Genomic DNA, 18,751 nt, shown 5'->3' on the forward strand with positions numbered 1-18,751 from the left:
CAGTACGACAGAAACACTGCTGAGGGGCTGAATACATAATGCAATCACACAAGTCATATTCCACTCATCAATAACAGTCTAAATTCCATAACAAAAAAATAATAAAAAAGGATGGCAGTTAGGCTTCTTAGTGCAATGTATCAGTCCGTCCATGTGCGTGCGTGCATGCGTGCGTGTGTGAAGCCTGCACACTGAAGACCCACACACTGGCGCTTTCCTAATTCTGACATACGATCTCATGTCGGCTTTCAGTCTGATACACAAGGTTCCACCTTAGAAACCGTAGACTGGTGTTTAGATGAAATGTGCTTTTCATTTGCAGCAGGCAACAATGCTAAGTGCACGAGGAGACATAGAGGGGCCTACACCCCCCCCCCCTCTGCTCGGTATGCTCTTTTGCGTGCACATGCCCTTTCCAAGAGTGTGTGTGCACATTGTGCATGCATTTTTATGCATAATGCAATGTTTTATTTTAAGCATATGCACACGTGCTTGTGATCATCATTTGTTAGTGTGCGTACGTACGTCTGAGACCAAGCTAAATCATTTTCGCATGGGGCTGAACAGTATTATACCATGGAGGTCATAACGTTGGCAACACAGCAACACAACTTCATGAAGTTGGCACACGGTGCACGACTCTACGAAAGCCGATATGGGCCCTGCGCGTTTCGAAACACACTCATCATAACGGGAGATGTGTAACTTTACCCCATCTGTCAAGCTGTTGAAGTCAATATCCCCTACATCCGTGTTGGTGAAAGGCAGAGGCAGAAGCGAACAAACATCAGCTGCTCTGTTGTGATTGCGTCCCGATTGCCAGCCGAGCAGATTGATTTACGACAAGCAAAGGTTACAGTCAGATTTGCTGCCAAAAGGGAAGATGAGAGATACATGTACTGTAGCTGTGATGAGCATCTCCACTTCTGGTTTACATTTCTCAACGCCATCATCATTCCGTTTTATGCACCACACACACACAGTACACAGTATCTGGAAAACACTCGCAGAAAACTGCAGGTCTGCTCAGAAGCAGCGAGTGCATAATCCGACAACGGCGTGCCGCGGGGAGGACCGGCACGTTCCGGGGGATTATGTCACTCCAATGCCGCTCCACTGCCGCTCCATCTCGTGGCCGCCGCTTCACGCAGAAACCGCCGGAAAACTATACCGGTAACAGCCGTGGCAGTGACGGGAGAAGGGGCGGCAGCTGCCGACATGCGTTGTGTCGTGCTTGCGGTTATGGTTAGGGTAAGGGCTAGGGGGAGAGTGTCGGACTGATGCCGCCGAGAAACACTACCGACCGACCGCCGTGCTTGCGGTTAGGGTTAGGTTTAGGGTTTGGGGTGGAGGGGCCGGACTGATGCCATGCGTTGTGTCGTGCTTGCGGTTAGGGTTAGGTTTAGGGTTTGGGGTTAGGGTTAGGGTTTGGGGTGGGCGGACTGATGCCGCCGAGAAACACTACCGACTGCCGCGGGTGGTCATAATTGATATGCTATTACTTTACTTAATTTGTTTATTTGGACCAGACAGCGAATATTAATGAACAACACATGATGTAATGTACATACACCAGATTTCCATTGAATTGCTCATTTCCATCCGTAGTCCCCCATTTGCTCTTTGACTAATACTGTATATTCATGATGTACGCTTCATTTGGTATAAATAAATACAGTATAAATGTAAAGTGTCCATACCGTGGTCCAGGAGCCATATCTCCACTGGGTCAGCAGCTGGCTGGAGGGGTCAGGACGAGGCGTGCTCTGCAGTGGTGACATCCAGGGACACGCTACCACCTCACAGTCCTAAACACACACACACACACACACACACACACACACACAGACACACACACACACACAGTCAGTCAGTCTATGAGCAGTGATTCTCAAACAGTTTAACGTCAGTGACCCCTCAGTTTACTGTATATCGGGCTAAGGACCCCATGTAACCCTGAGTGTACAAATGCCCCTGAAGGACCCATCATCATCATGGGGGTCCCCTGACCAACCACTTTGAAAAACCACTGATCTATCACACTGTTTCTCAACACTGGGTCGGAGGACCACTAGGGGTCCAAAACATTGACTGTTACAGGTCTGAAACTTGGAACATCGTACGAATGGAACTAAGAACGCCATTTCAAAACATTGCCCAAACTAGCCTAATATTGGTCAATAATGTTGAAAGAAAAAAGTGTACGTGTGTGCGTGTCATTTACCAATATGCCTGTCACAGATATGAATGCACTATATCATGTTTGTCATGTAGTTTTCCACCTTACTACAACACTAATTGCCCACTTCTGGTAGGAATAACATTGATCTTAAACGACTTAAAAGTCCTAATTCATACTTCATCGTATGACGACGCAGAAATAGGCGATCTACATAAAGACAGAAACTATTTGTATATGTTTGAACCTTTTTGAAAGATGTTTGCTTATAATGATGCCAGGGTGAAAGTGGCTAAACTTTGAGTGCGCAATTCAACAGGCTTTATTGGCATGACATTTTACAAGTGTTGCCAAATGAAATGAAAAAAATAAAGCAGGTGGTGCAGAAAAAAAAACATGGCATACTGTATGTGTATCCTACTGGTTGTCCCTTTTCTTATTACAGGAATTGACATATTTTGCAGCCAAAATATTCTTTATTTTTCCCAGAAGGAGTGGTAATTTCTCCCTTTCTGTCATACTGGAATTCTGGGCAATTTGTTTAAAGTTTTGGAAAGAACTCCTCCCTAATATTATGTGTAGTTTTTACATTACATTATGAAGTGTAACTCTGTCTCTATAGCTGCCTCGTCACAGTGACAGCACAGCCTCTCCTCTCTGGGCAGCCAGGTCTGTCTGTGTCTGCCCTTCTCTAATGCCAAACACTCTCTCTCTCTCTCTCTCTCTCACCTGGCTGTCTCGTGGTCTGGAGGCAGCGTTGCATTCCCGGTCGTCCAGTGTGGTGCCGTAGGCCCCCGACACGCACCTCACAGCCCGCATCTGGTAGCCGTGGCCACAGGTCACTGCACACTGAAATGCAGACGCACACGCACACGCACACACACACACACACACACACACACACACACACACACACACACACACACACACACACGCACACACACGCACACACACACACACACACACACACACACACACACACGCACACACACAAAAGTCAAACAACAGCGATCTCAAACTATCTTTAAGCATGTCAAGGTCGAAGCGGGTCTCAAAAAAACCCCAGTTAAAGCCTTCAACACACACTCGACCATTTACCCTAATTCTAACCGGCGGGGGGGGGGGGGGGGGGGGGGTCCGCGACCAGGATGGGGGCACAACGTGAGAGCGGAGGAAGTGCCTCCGGACAGGTTTATTTGAGCAACAAATTATGATTACACGGGCGTTAAGGAGCCGATATACCCCGTCTATCTGATTGTACCTGCTGTAAACACGTCTGGCACCACATTACGTCTATAAACTACAACCAGCCAGGCATGTCCCAGAGCTTTTAGCTCCACACATAAAAGAGAAATGTCTTTCTCGCTCCGGGGACCCAAACTAGTGAAAATAATGGGTGCAGTACTTAATTTAGACAGTATTTGGTTTAGACTAGTCATTGGTTAGACCAGTCATTAGTCCTACAACTACAACCTATCTCAAACCCTCACCCTAAACCTAACGGGTGCAGTACTTAGTTTAGACAGTATTTGGTGTAGACTAGTCATTGGTTAGACCAGTCATTAGTCCTACAACTACAACCTATCTCAAACTATGATAAAGACATTTCCTCTTGAGCCACACATGTTTAATTGTATTTAATTTTTTGTTTATCATAACCTCATTTCATACTCAACATTCCCACATGTCAGTCAATGGTAATTATCAAACACTGTTTGCTAACTATGCCGGCTAAAGTTAGCAATCAGTTGATCTTGACTTGTTCTACAGTTTTATATGCATATATTCATTCATTTCATTTCATAATTTGGACAGAGACAATTGGTTGGTCAAACATACTTTTATTCCTTTCAAAGTCCAACAGTTTAAGTATTATCATTACTATGTTGTCAAACACCCACCATCCTCATTTCCTGGTCAAAGTTACACAAAAGAGTCACCACTGAATCCACTGCTCCTTTTATAGGTGGAGGATTCAAATTGGGTTGCACCATGTTGCAGGGTTGCAGGTGTCTGGCAATACATACTATTTAGTATGATTGCAACGAGACGGGTTGTTTAAAACCTGGTTTGTTAATTACTTTAGTATTGACAAGTATACTGTAAAGGTTGGGAAATGTTTTCTGTGTTACATGTTCACTAGATTTGTAAGTGAATGCTTTGGGGAAACCTGTCTCTAGACAGATTCTTTTTTTCAATTTTAATTATAAAAATATTAAAATGGAAATATTTTGAAATAATAATACAAAATGGATATTTAATCATAACCCATAACACTAGACTATGAATGAGACATCTGCAGAGTCTCTTCATACAGTAGCAGGAGTGAATGTAGAGAGGTCAGTAGTGTATAGTGGTAAAGAGGTATAGGGCTGTCTGTGTGTGTGTGTGTGTGTGTGTGTGTGTGTGGTAAGGCTTACTTGGACAGGATATGAGGGCAAAGTGAAAGCTGCACCAGGCAGCTGGAGTCAGTGCACTAACTAACCTATCAGGTTACGCACGCACACACAAACTTTCACAGGTTCACAGACACACATGCGAGTCACACATGAAACCCATGTCCTCACTCAGACCTGTGTGTGTGTGTGTGTGTGTGTGTGTGTGTGTGTGTGTGCATGCGTGTGTGAATTTGTCTGTGAGAATCGCACCTGTGTATGCAGTCATGTGTGAGTATGTGTCATTACAGTTGTGTGTGCGTGCGTGCGTGCATGTGTACTTTCTTAAATTATTTTACAATTTAGCCTATATGTTTGACCAGCTTTCATAGTATAGTTGTTTACCTTTGATGCACAGTATTTTGTTTTTGTTTTTTTTGTCCTTAAATCGTCACTTCACTGTGACCTGGGGACACCCCTGGGGGTCCCGGCCCACAGGTTGAGAACCACCGATCTAAGTAGTAATACAAACGTGTGTTTGTGAGCGTGTGTGTGTGTGTGTGTGTGTGTGTGTGTGTGTGGCACTCACCGCTCCCCAGACGCCGACCTGCCAGGAGGCACACTCAGGCAGCTCACAGGAGCCCACGCCGGGGGGCTTGCTGGAGGGGTCACACAGGTGCTCCGCCAGCCTCTCCTCTCCCACCCCCACACTGCACAACACCTGCCTGTGTCTCATCCCCTTCCCACAGGTCACCAGACACTGCAGAGAGAGAGGGAGAGAGGGGAGGGGGGGATTATAAAGCGGATGGCAAAGTCCACAGCAAAATTGTAACGATGACAGTGATGTTGATGTGGACTTTCCTTAACTTTACACCTCATCTACACTGCCAGTGATGCGAGCGAGCGAACGATGAAATCTCATTAGAATACATGTTTTTCAATGAGACTGTTCTGACGTGGGCGTCGTCCACCCCTCCTATATTCGCTCGCAGAGTCTCTATTTGAGCGAGGTTTCGTGGCCCCAAACCCTTTTATTGGTTGAGATCTACACGCTACTATTTATTGGTTATTTGATTGGTTCAGGCTACATTGCAATGCAATGACCGACGCTCCATATCTATTTTTCGTGTGATATGGCCGTGGAACGCTCACTCCTTGTGCCTGCATGCAGATGAGGTGTTATAGGTTAACACAGGACAACCTTTAACAGATGTTAAAGTCCAGAGCTTGTGCAGCGTCTCACCTCGCTCCACTCGCTGGGGAACCACTTGGGACAGGTCTGCTCGTTGCAGGGTTCAGAGACCAGCCTCTGGTACTCGCTGCAGTCGCGGTCCAACAGCCTCCTGCCCAGGTTGTTCATGCAGTAAGACTCTCTGGTCCGACTCCCACGGCCGCACGTCTTAGAGCACTGCAGAAACAAAAACAGAACTCTTAACCGGAGGCGACCTGGTTGTGTTCTTTTATTTTCTTATTACCTCTCCTACTCTCTCCCCTCTATTCAAAAAACTACTAATGATGGAGCGCACATGAAAAACATTTCACCCACTTTACCCGTGAAAGCTTATTTATGATTTGGCAATAACAGATGATTCAGATGCATTGATAATAACAGATGATTCAGATGCATTGATAATAACAGATGATTCAGAGGCATTGATAATAACAGATGATTCAGATGCATTGATAATAACAGATGATTCAGATGCATTGATAATAACAGATGATTCAGATGCATTGATAATAACAGATGATTCAGATGCATTGATAATAACAGATGATTCAGATGCATTGCAACATCGAAGATATTTGAACAAGGGGTCCCGTCCCGTACACTATGTGACAAGTTGAGAGTGAGAATGCGTTGGAAACAGATGTTTAGTGAATAGCATCTTCCACACTGTACCTGTGACCACGCACTGTACTGCCAGCTCTTCAGCAGACAGTCCCCGTGGCAGGGCTCCCTGGTCTGGGGTTTAGAGAGCTCCCCACACAGACTGGCCTCCACCCTCTCACTCTGCCTCTTCAGCTGACTGTACCTCATGCACTGGACGTCCAGGCTGCGGTACCCGGGGCCGCACTTGGCCGAACACTCGCTCTTCCCCGCCACATGCCACCTGCAGAGGGAGGTAGAGGGGGGACGGGGTGGGGCGGAGAAAGACAAAGTAAGGATCCTCTGTGTATTGTGTGTGTGTGAAAAACAACAAAAAACAGATCAGTCTGGATTCCAGGCCACCTTCTGGAATAAATAAATACATAAATAAATAAATAAATGGGGCTACAGTTATGCACAGATCCGATACACCTGCCAAGTGTGAAGTCGATTGGGTGACCAGCCTGCTCCAAGATAAGACAATAAATACAATATACAATAGCAATAGTATAATTGTAGATAACAGCTCTTCTGGTCGACTTTACACTAAACACTATTCCTTGGTGAAGTTGCATTTATAGATAGATGTACAAAGCGTGAGTGCGGTGTGGCTGTAGGCAGCGTGTGTGCACGTGTGTGTGTGTGTGTGTGTGTGTGTGTGTGTGCACCTGAGTTCACAGTCAGTGTTGCAGGGCTCACTGACAGCACCGGGACGAGGTAAATGTTCACAGCGTTGTTCCGACACCTCCAGCTGGTCACTCTTACGCACACACACCGCCTTGCGTCTTCGCTCGCCTACACACATGCACACACATACACGCACACACATGTACACACACACAAAAATACACACAAACAAACACAGGCAAGGTTCGAATTAAGAGCAACATCTGGCGAGCAGCTCTCTTACCTCGCATTTCCTCCCCATGTAACAAGTCCGATCAGCTTTCTGACATGCAGTCCTCTGGCACACAGAATTACGAAGCTATATACTTAGTTTGCAACCCGGTGTCGCGCACCAACAACAGCCGATCTAAAAGCAGACTGTGCGTCACAACGTGATGCGCAGTCTGCGTCTGTGTCTGCTTTTAGATCGGCTGTTTATGGTGCGCGACTGCGACGCAAAATACGTATAAATCCGGCATTAGGGGGTCTCTCGGGGGTCTCTCAGAACCCCGGATTACGACTCTTTCCCAGGATCCGGCTAATAGCGCCGTGCGCTCTGATCCACAGGAAGGCTCGCTAGGCCGCCTCCAGAGGGGAGGGTTAACACGGCTCATCTGGGGGTTAAGGGCCAGGCTCAGGGGGTGCAGGGGCATGCCAAGGTCACCAGCAGGCCGTCAGTACAGAGAGGGAGTGTGTGTGAATACAATGTGTGTGTGTGTGTGTGTGTGTGTGTGTGTGTGTGTGTGTGTGTGTGGGTGTGTGTGTGCGTGTGTGAATACAGTATGTGTGTGTGTGTGTGTGTGTGTGTGTGTGTGTGTGTGTGTGTGTGTGTGTGTGTGTGTGTGTGTGTGTGCACACCGGGAAAAAGTGGACTAAGCAAGGGTAGGAGCCCCTTTTTTATTTATTGTTTATCGAATTGGGGTTCCCAGATTGGTAGTGGATATTGCTGTCAGAATATCTGCCATTCGATTGGTTGGATGCAAACACGTGGTCAGCTGGTTCAAGAATCGGCACCATAGACATTATTACGTAGTATAGACGCCACATCAGTAACTGGATTGTACAACATTGCTACCATATTGGTCAGGGGGGCAACTTGTCATAAATCCACTGCAGGTAATATGCCTGAGTCGTATATAAGTATGTGGAGATTAAAATCGGTTTCTGTTGTACATGTCTTTAATACAACTACTGTTAGTAACTGTAAGATATGATATTTTGCTAAGAAAACACCACATTAGTTTTCTTTTTTTATTTTAACAGACAATTAACAATTAACAGAATAATCGATTAAGTCATTAAACATTGTTTCATACTTCGCTGCACAATGGATGTCATGCAATTTTTTTTTAAATAATGATGACATGCCCAAAATAAGGACTGATTATCAATTATACATGTTTTTTTGTTTTTTTTAATCAAGTAAATCGTTTAGTTTGTTCATAACTGTTGCAGCCGTAATGGAAACTTGGAAAGCTTAATGTGGGGTGCAAGCACACAACGTTTTAGTTTTATTCCAAAGACTATGACTAAAACTAAAATCTAAAATGTGCTGCCAAAAACAACACTGGGTCTTACCCTGACACATGCGGCTGCACTCCATCCAGGAGCCTGAGGGGTCCCACACAAACTGTTCCCTGTGCTCCTCGATGGGGATGTTGAAGGAGTAGCGTACGTCCGGGTTGTACAGGTTCCCCACACACAACACCTGCATGGGAGAGAGGAACCATAGAGTAAACAAAGTAACCCCCCCCGCTATTCATTACAGTGGAAGTTGCTCAATGGCGCTTTGAAGCACCCGGAAGAACGCTCTACTTCCACATTCGATCACCAAATGTTGGTGGTCAAATGCGGAAGTGCAACCGAGCGCTCAATGTTAAAGTATTTTCAAATACCGGATACATACAAACAGGATACAGGATAAACACATGAAAAAGGAAGGGATGACACAAATAATTAGCAGAGAACATTGAAATTGAAACACTGTCAAATGTAAGCTTCTCCCCAGACTCCCTCCTTATGGAACTGTTTATTAAAGAGCTGGAGAGACAGGGAGACCCGTGTTATTTAACAAAAAACTGATACAGAAATGATTACTATCACAATATAGAGCTTTTAGCAAGAAACCTTTTGTTTTAGCCGAAACAATATCACTTACACTATCATTAATGCAAACAGAGATGGTATTACTTCTAAAATATAACAAAGGCAGAAAATGTAGCGTGATTTCTCACCTGGCAGGTGATGAAAGAAATCATATTAAAGACAGTGAACAATAGAGCACCTTATAGACAAACTGACACCTTGGCTGCACATGTTCGAGAGAAGCCACGGTTGTAACGTGTCATGGTTGTAACATGCACGTTATCTCTTGATTGGTCAACGCCATCGTGACATCATCATGTCAGTATATGTACAGCAACGTACTCTACGTGCCCAGGAAGTTTCAAGTGTTTTCTGTCATCCTAGTGGAAGTTATTGACGGAAAACTGGCTTTTCTCTAAATGCATAAAAATGTTCACCTTGAGGTTCTGTGGTCTACAAATCTTTTCTTTGATGTTGATAAGCTAAAATCGACATGGATGTCTGCATGCTTATGTTCATTCGTTTGCATCGTTTTTGACACTATGCACGTTAGTTCTGTCATATCAACATTACAGTATATGGATTATTTACATATTTGAGATATTGGCCAATATTATGTCAGCTGTCTTTCAATTACAGAGTGTATTCTAAATCAGTTTAGGGTTGTATAACATTGTACAGCTCAACGCCCAAACTGGTACACCCGGTAATATTTAATAATTCCCTTATGTTTGATACATTTTCATTACATCATCCATGGTATGAAAACAATGTTAAAGAGTTGCTTCAATGAAATATAATTGATTTAAGCTGAAAACGATACGTTTAATGGCATTTTTTTGCGTTGTTACATTTATGGCGCATGCCGTTACAATTAATCCCATATGCGCAACACTAGAACAGCGTCCACTTTCGGTTTAATAACTCCCGACCCGTTTCATCAAATGAAAAACTTGAAGTGGTTTATGATAGCAGGTAGGTCCTTTGCCTGAAAATATTATGTAGATAAAAGGATCTCTGAGTAAAAGAGTGAAACTTGCAAAATGTTACAACCATGGCGGCTCTCCCTTACTTGTTTGACAGCACTTTCGTTGTTAATTTGTTTACACATTAGGCTCTTAGATAGTTACATGAGTTAATTGATGTAGAACAGCTTCCCTCCCAATAACGAGTTACACAAGTTACGTTTTCATTGTTTAATTCGCGTTTTAAGAGGGTTTCCATCGGACAGAGTGGACGCGTTCGGATGACGTCACCGGAAATCAACAGACCCCCCTGTTGAGACCGCCTGTTGCATCAATGTCTCACTAGACATTTTGAGGGGCAGGTGCTCAAGTGGAAAAAAGTGGACACCTTGTGTTGCATGTGGAACGCCGGCTGCTTTAATAGTGTGTGACATTTATAGATTTTGGGGCATAAATAATATATTAGACGCTTTTAATCCAGAATTGATCGATGTCACCATGATGGACCACATACTTGGTGAGGGGAAAAAAATTGCTTTTAAAAAGGCACATTGGAAGGGCAGACACGTGGTGTCTTTCTGTGCACAGCCCTGCATTGATGAGGAGGAACAGAACAGCTGACGCATGCCTCTCTTTACCTGCAGTACGATCTCCTCGTCGATGCGCTCGGTGCAGTTGATGCGCTCCTCCTTGGTGTCGGAGCCGCTGTACTCGATGACCGTTCCCTTGAAGGTGATCTCTCTTTTGAACATGGCCACCACGAAGTTCCCGTTCAGCAGGGAGTTGGACTGGCTGTCAGCCAACGCTGCGGGGAAACAACAACCGGAGAGGAATGGTAAGAAACCGCAGAAATACCACAAAGCCCTCCTGAACAACAGAAAAGATGTGAGAATGTATTGAACCCTAGCATGTCCCTATTCTGGACATGTGTTATAATAGGCGCCCATTCGGTACAAAAATAGGTGAACACATTCAATAAATACAAGTTCATATTCCCACAATACGGAGCATTGTGAGCTTGTAGATCAATTATTTTCCCCGCAGAAATTTAGTGGAGATGGAAACGAGGAGTGGACCTGGCAAATAGCCAAGAAATAGCACTAAATCGGTTTCCAAAATGTGTTGACAGCTTCCCTAATCCCGCTGAAGAAGCAAAAACCTTCTGCAACCTTCAGCAACAGAATAAACTCTCCCAGGGAGCACCGGACCTGGTCCTAGCCGCGGGCACCAACAAATGGTACGGCGCTGGGATCGAGTACAGTGCCCTGGGCGACCCCGCTCAACTAAGTATATTGGCTTTAAGTTGTTAAAGAAGCATTTAGAAGTCGATATGTATTAGTCCAAGCTATAGAATATCGTTCCTGTCAGGCGTTTCTGCCTGACAGGAACGATATTCTATAGCTTGGACTAATACATATCGACTTCGACCTCTTCGACCTCTTATCTCCCTGTCGACTTCGACCTCTTATCTCCCTGTTTTAACTGTTGTAGCAGATCTATACAAGCTCGAAACGGGGCGCGTTTGAATCCTGAAAAGTAACAGCTTTGGACATATGAGGTTTCCACCCGACAGAGATGATAAAATATATAGTAAACAGTGATCCAATTGCAACCTATTGTTCTGGAAAGCCCACACGCAGGCGCACGCACGCGCGCGCGCGTGTGTGTGTGTGTGATGAAACACTGGTGGCACCAAATTGCAATTATTTGCAGTTAGACTGCGTGACTCCCCTGCTTAGTGCTTGACATTACAGTGCAAACAGAGGAACTCCACTGGCTGCAAATACAAATAAGTATATAAACATGCTGACACAATAGACATGTAAGCAGATGTAAGCAAACACACACACAGACACCCACGCACGCACACGTGAGCTTGAAGATTTCATCACTACTTTCACTATTGTCTGGTTAAGTAGGGCAGTGGTTTCCACCAGTGGTCCTTGAGGGGGTCCCCCTCAAGGACCCCAGCTAAATGATGGAGAGTTGGTTGGGGTGCAGCACAAGTGAGACTTCAAGGCATAAACACATCACTCTTCCATGGGCTATAGTAAGGCTATGAAGCAATTTAGCACTGGGCATAACGGGCAACGGATAAGGGACCACTAGCATGTCTGAGAGGTCATTTTGATAGTTTTTTGAGATTTTGAAATGTTTTCAGAAATGTTTGACATTTGAAACATTTTCTAAATATGAATTTAAGCACATGCTACTTGTGTCTCATTTTACTTCAGTCATGCTAGTGTTAAAAGGCAATGGCATGTGGCACGGTGATTGGTTTAATTATTCTAACGCCCAAACCACAGCTATGCATAATGTAACGGGTAACGGAGGTGTTTTAGGGACCTTCCCCACTGCTGAATCCCCAAATAATGTATTTAGAATGATCGAACGAAAATGGAGCCCGTGGAGGTCCGTTGCTCATATGCCGAATAAATAAAGGGCCTTGAAATGAAAAGGGTTGAAAACCACTGAAGTAGGGCATTCTTTATGGAAAAGAACATTTGAAACATGGAGATGCAAGGTATCTTCCCGACAGCCACGAGTCCATAAGCATGCTGACACAATGGACGTAACGCATGTAAGTACGCACACAGCTGCAGGCTCGCATCACACACACACACATACTGTACGTGTACGCTCACACACTCACTGGCACAGCCAACAGGCCAACTATAGCACCCTTTTCCAGCCCCCCCCACAAAAAAAGCAGAGTTCTTAGAAAATATGCAGTTAATTACAACGTCAGAGCTCCATGTTGAAACAATGTGTGTGATTAAGTCTCTAGACACAACTTTGTTTACATTCAAGTCTGCACACCGCGAATCATCTTTAACCCCTCCACTGCCTGTGTGGCTGTGTGCGTGTGCGTGCGTGTGTGTGTGTGTGTGTGTGTGTGTGTGTGTCAGAGGCATGACGAGGTTCTGATTGCCGCCACTGACGCCTTGGCAGTACATGGTGAGTACAAGCAGTGGAGTGGGCACCACTACACTACACTACACTACACACACACACACATGCGTGCGTGGATTGTGCGAGCACCCATGCACATACACAGCGCGCATCCACCTATAAACATAACGCACATACATGCAAGTATGTGCTTGCAGTATACAAATTCATGCACACTTCCACACGCCCACAGTGTGACAACAGTGCACAAATGGTAAAATACAGAAACACACAAGAACATACTTGTTAACACACACACACACACACACACACACACACACACACACACACACACACACACACACACACACACACACACACACACACACACACACACACACACACACACACACACACACACACACACACACACACACACACACACACACACACACACACACACACACACACACACACACACACACACACACACACACACACACCGGTGGGTCCATCTCCATGTACTTTCATGTGGGCTGGCTCCACATGCCTCTAATTAGGCCGTAGCGCTGCCTCATTCATCTTGCTGTGGGACTGACAGTACGTTTGCTTTCCTAACACAGCAGCCTCGTCTGACGCCCACCCCCCCTTCTCTCCAACGTTTCCCGCAGCACGTGCACACACACACACACACACACACACACACACACACACACACACACACTCTCTCTCTCTCTCTCTCTCTCTCTCTGAACCGGTACAAATGTAACCGGCGGTCTAGCTGGCATCGGCTCCGGGTTTTAACGCTAAATACACATTTTATTTGCAAAATTGCAAATAATAGCCGATCTACAAAAGCTCAAAATTCATGGTGATGTGACATGTGCACATTCTTGTAGATCGCCGATATTAGCTTTTTTTTTTTTTTTTCACTCCACAAATTTGAAACAGTTGAACCAAATTACATTCATGAGCACCGCTCTACAAAATCTCAACTATTTTTTTAAAACACTGGAACACCCCGAGTGCTCCGCCCCAAAATTTGATGCTCAGCACTCACACACACACACAGACGGACGCGGACGGACGTGTGCACACGCACACGGACGCAGATGTGCAGGGCACTATTCATATTCACTTACCGAGGTAGTTATCGTCCTCCGGCTTCCCAGAGTAGCTGACCTGTTTGATATCGATGTTGGTGGCCCCCGCCGGGATGCGAACCACCGTGTTGTAACCTGGGAGAGGGTCGGAGACAGACAGATGGACAGGTCAGAGACAGAGGGACAGAAACCACCGTGTTGTAACCTGGGAGAGGGTCGGAGACAGACAGATGGACAGGTCAGAGACAGAGGGACAGAAAATGGGAGAAAGACGGAACTTCACAGACGGCAAAATAAACAAAGTAAAAAAAATATATAATAATTATGAAGAATTTGAAATATGGAGATACAAGGTTTCTTCTCCGACAGGGACAGCGATAATAGCTTCAATGTGCAAAACCGCAGTCAGTACCCATTCAGGGAAGTCCGGTTGTAGCCTTTAGGGATTTGAATGTCACACATGGGAAAATAAAGAAAAAGAACCCCCCCCCCAAAAAAAAAGCGTTGTAGCCCTCTCGAATAACCTGCAAAGAAGGCCTTGTTTTACTCTTAAGAGGCCCACCCGTCAAATGATATGTAATTATTCCCCTCGACCTGCCTTTGGCCTATAATTACTGCACTGGGTCTGCTGTCCTATGATAAACTGACACGGGGGGAGGGCGAGAGAGAGAAACAGGAGAGAGACAGAGGTGTGTGTGTGTGGGGGGGGGGGGGGGGGTGGCATGTAGGATGTTGAGACACGGAAATGGAGATGGCGTTTAGAAGGAGGCTATAGGAAGAGGAGTGGAAGGGGTAATTTCTGCCCCCTCCCCTGATGTCCTTCGGTTATAGGGATTAGGATGATGCCCAGAAAGCATTGCGATTTCAACTGCAACAGCTCCAGCAGAGAACTCCAGACTTCCCTCTCCAAAGCAACTTTAGTAACTTCATCCTGGGCGATCCCAAGGCGTTCCAAGGTCAGTTTGCAGATATAATCCTCACCTGATCCTTGGTCTGCCCGGGGATCTCCTTCCAGTGGGACGTGCAACGAGGACTTCCCTAGGGAGACGCTCGGAACCACCTAAGCTGGCTCCTTTCCATGCGAAGAAGCAGCGGGTCTACTCTGAGTCTCTCACATAACTGAACTTCTCGCTCTATACAGTATCTCTTAGGGAGATGTCAGCCAACCGTCTGAGGAAACTCATTTTGTCCGCTTGTATCCGCGACCTTATTCTTTCGTACATGACCCACACTTCATGACCATAGGTGAGAGTACAAACGAAGATTTCTCAGTAGACGGAGAGCTTTACCTTCTGGCTCAGCTCTCTTTTCGTCACAACAGTGCGGTACAGCGACTGCAATACCGCCCCTGCTGCTCCCATTCTCTGGCTGATCTCCCTCTCCGTCCTACCCTCACCCGTGAACAAGACCCCAAAATACTTAAACTCCTTCACCTGGGGCAAAGTATCATTCCCAAATTTGACTGCACAATTATTATTATTATTATTATTATTATTATTATGATTCCTTTGTTAAAAGTATAACGTGTTAAACAGTTCTATATTTTGCGCTATGGCGTGTTTGTTCTGTAACAGGAGTCCGATTCTCTCCTGCTCTTTAGTAAACTGAAAATGCACTTTCAGCTCGGGATACCGATTTTATCCGACCAGGAGAGAGAACAAAATACAGATTAAATAAGTCAAATTGGAAGTGATGGCACTATAAGAAAAGGGGCGGACAAAAATGGAACCATGAACACTAACATTTTGAAGATGATAAAATGAAATTTGGCATTTCTTTTCCTGGTGGAAAAAGCAGACGGGTGTCTTTAGTTTCCTTTGAGATTGTGTGAGATTAGAGAAAGAGTAGAGGTGGGAGGGGATAGGGAGTAGAGATAAGGTCCAGCAAGGACATCAATCATGTGTGTTACGTTTATGTATGGAGAAAACATCTGTGCGTTCTGAAGTTCTGGGAGAGCTGAGTGACTATAGTTAGTAACCACTTAAACCCTCTTAGTGAAAAATTGGCCTCATGATGGCGCTCTAACAGGCAGATGTGGAAAATGAAGGGCAAAGGTTTTTCCTTGGCCTCTAGGGAGTGCATGCATAGTTGTACACAGTACAGTGCAGTTATAGGTGAAATCATGAATTGGCCTGTTATAGCGCCACCATGAGGCTGATTTGAATTATTTTTAAGTGGCATTTCTTCCTCTGCCATAGTGGGAATGTGCATGCATAATTTCACAGAAATTGCACACTGTGTTCAAGATTTGAGGAATTTTGTTCAAAATGGAACAATCCTGCAAAAGTTGAAAAACAATCTTAGCCAATTGGGATGGAATATGGGAAAGCGGACAGATCCATGTTGATCAGAGGACTATGGAGATGGTCTATACTGATTTGTGTGATAAAATGTGTACGTGTAATGTACAGAAATGTGTTTTGCCAAAATTGAGAGAGGGAAGAGATTGGCGTGGAAAGGATGTTCAGTCTGTCAGTGTGTGAGCCACTCGGGGGCAGCAGCAGTTTTGATTTTGCATCAGCCAATGGCAGTTCTCAGCACACACATACACACTTGCAAGCGCAAAAGCATGCATGTATGCATGCACGCACACATGCACCCATCCGCCCACACCCACCCATAAACTTCATTTGGAGTAACTTTACACAAGTCAATCAACCAAAAACTACAGAACATGTCCCAAAGCATAATCGTCTGTCGGGTGGAAACCTCATGTCCAAAACTGTCACTTTCCAGGATTCAAAATGACAAAATAGCAGATCTACAAGCTCGAAACGTGCCGCGAAAAATATCTGCTACTTTTGATTAGATTTTTTACGCTGTAGTATGATCAAGTAATTAAAAAAACAAAACAAACATAAAAATATGGAGGTTTCTGCCCGATAGTAATGATATTCTACACTGTCTACAAGTGGTCTTGTCTGAGAAACACAGTCCTGTTCACTTACTGTGGGACTATAAAAGCCACCACTGCATGTCTCTAGTGTGCTGCTTTTTTTTTCTTCTCCAAGTTCCATGTCAAATCAGCCACTAAACCAGTGCGGACAGGATAAGCACATAAGTACACAGGGACGTATGAACTGTGGAAACCGCCGACACGATCACCCCCCCCCCCCCCCCCCCCCTCCATGGGGAAGCCACACTGTCTCTCCACAGGAGCAGAGCCAGGGCCCCCCCTGCATGGTGTAGCCCAGGCTTAGTCGCTGACCACACACACACACACACACACACACACACACACACACACACACACACACACACACACACACACACACACAGCCACCACTGATGAACAGCAAACTAACTAGGGGAGTGGGTGGGGTGGGGTGGGGGGGGAAACAAAATACATAAACCATGTTTCCAGTCTAGGATTGCTGAGGTTTACCTCAAGAAGGCTCAACTCCACCACTGGGAGGGGGAGGGGGGGTTACACTTGGAGCCACTACAGTAGTGAGTATATCTTACCCTAGCGGAGGCCCTGCTAGCATGGTGATTGACTTCATAGCGATAAACAAGGTCCCTCTGTGTCACAGAGCCCGACTGATGCCAGATTTTTGGGAACGATGTCGATCTATCTTGATGTGACAGTCCTAGACTAAGTGGTTTCTCAAACCTTTATATTTCAAGGACCCTGTGGCAACGGGGTAAAGTCTCACCTTTTATTATTTAAGTTGTAAATCATGTTTGACATGAGTTACTACAGTGCTTCCTACTGTGCTGACCAGTGGGGAAGGACCTGATTGTAGCATGAGGCTGCCTTTTATAGTGCCTGACTCCATTATAGGGAGCATGCTCATTGCTCAGTCCATCCCACTGGATCAGACCAACTGAAGGTTTTTGTAAATATGTGAATTATTGTGGATGATGTGTAATTATTTAAATGTGAATTATACAAGGGTTAAATGTGATTATGTGTTAAAGTAGTTATTGTCTCTGGACATGGGGCTGTTATAATTGTGGAATCAATTAGGGTTGGTATGGTCCAGTGGGAGGGGCCTATACTAGCCTATATTTAAGAAGGGGGACCTGCCACTGTTCGGCAGTCGATGTAGGGCTGTAGACCAGGAGGGCCAACCTATTCAGCCATTGTAAATAGTGTGTTGTACGGTTTTTGGGACACATTTTTGCCTGTTTGTTTTTGCTTAAGAGGACTCTGTCTGGCTATTTTGAGTATCCTGCTAATTTGAACATTTTTGAGGTTTTGAGAACTGTGTCACGTGCCTTTTGAGCACATACTACCCTCACTCAAGGTCCATTTGGGACTCCCCCTCAAAGAACCAGCGACTGCTCCAGAAAATCGTGACTGGGGGGACTATGGGCGGGCTGGCTATTTAGAGGGATGGGGCTAATGAATGTGGGTTTACATACAGTAGAAGTCAGTCAATTGGGCTTGAGGGGGGCTTGGGGGGGGGGGCTAAGCCTCCACCAGAGGGGGCCAAAGTCCCCATAGCCGTCCCTGCAAAGAACCCTGAGCGTCCCTAAAGACAGTGGTTCTCCCTTTGAAAACCACTGTCCTAGACCACCGATCACCATTCACCAAATGCTTTGGCTGATATTTTAACAATTGACAATTTTCATAATATAACAGGTCGTTTCGAGGAAGCAATCTGATTGGT

At 45.3% G+C, this 18,751-nt stretch overlaps 1 protein-coding gene across 3 annotated transcripts in view; it reads right to left on the reverse strand.

Moving 5' to 3' along the window:
• The window catches only part of LOC308314834 (A disintegrin and metalloproteinase with thrombospondin motifs 20), a 147,256-nt gene that overhangs the window by 59,023 nt on the left and 69,482 nt on the right, over positions 1–18,751 (reverse strand). For all 3 annotated transcript variants that reach the window (XM_080762575.1, XM_080762574.1, XM_080762576.1), the window contains exons 16-24: positions 14,175–14,270; positions 10,779–10,945; positions 8,669–8,798; positions 7,093–7,219; positions 6,458–6,668; positions 5,798–5,962; positions 5,144–5,314; positions 2,909–3,028; positions 1,701–1,808 (exon numbers count right to left, since the gene is read on the reverse strand). In XM_080762575.1, the coding sequence (XP_080618701.1) occupies positions 1,701–1,808; positions 2,909–3,028; positions 5,144–5,314; positions 5,798–5,962; positions 6,458–6,668; positions 7,093–7,219; positions 8,669–8,798; positions 10,779–10,945; positions 14,175–14,270 (1,295 nt within the window). The remainder of the gene's footprint in view (positions 1–1,700; positions 1,809–2,908; positions 3,029–5,143; positions 5,315–5,797; positions 5,963–6,457; positions 6,669–7,092; positions 7,220–8,668; positions 8,799–10,778; positions 10,946–14,174; positions 14,271–18,751) is intronic.

This window comes from Protomyctophum bolini, assembly GCF_963924005.1.
Source record: "Protomyctophum bolini genome assembly, chromosome: 4".
Classification (NCBI taxonomy): Eukaryota; Metazoa; Chordata; class Actinopteri; order Myctophiformes; family Myctophidae; genus Protomyctophum; species Protomyctophum bolini.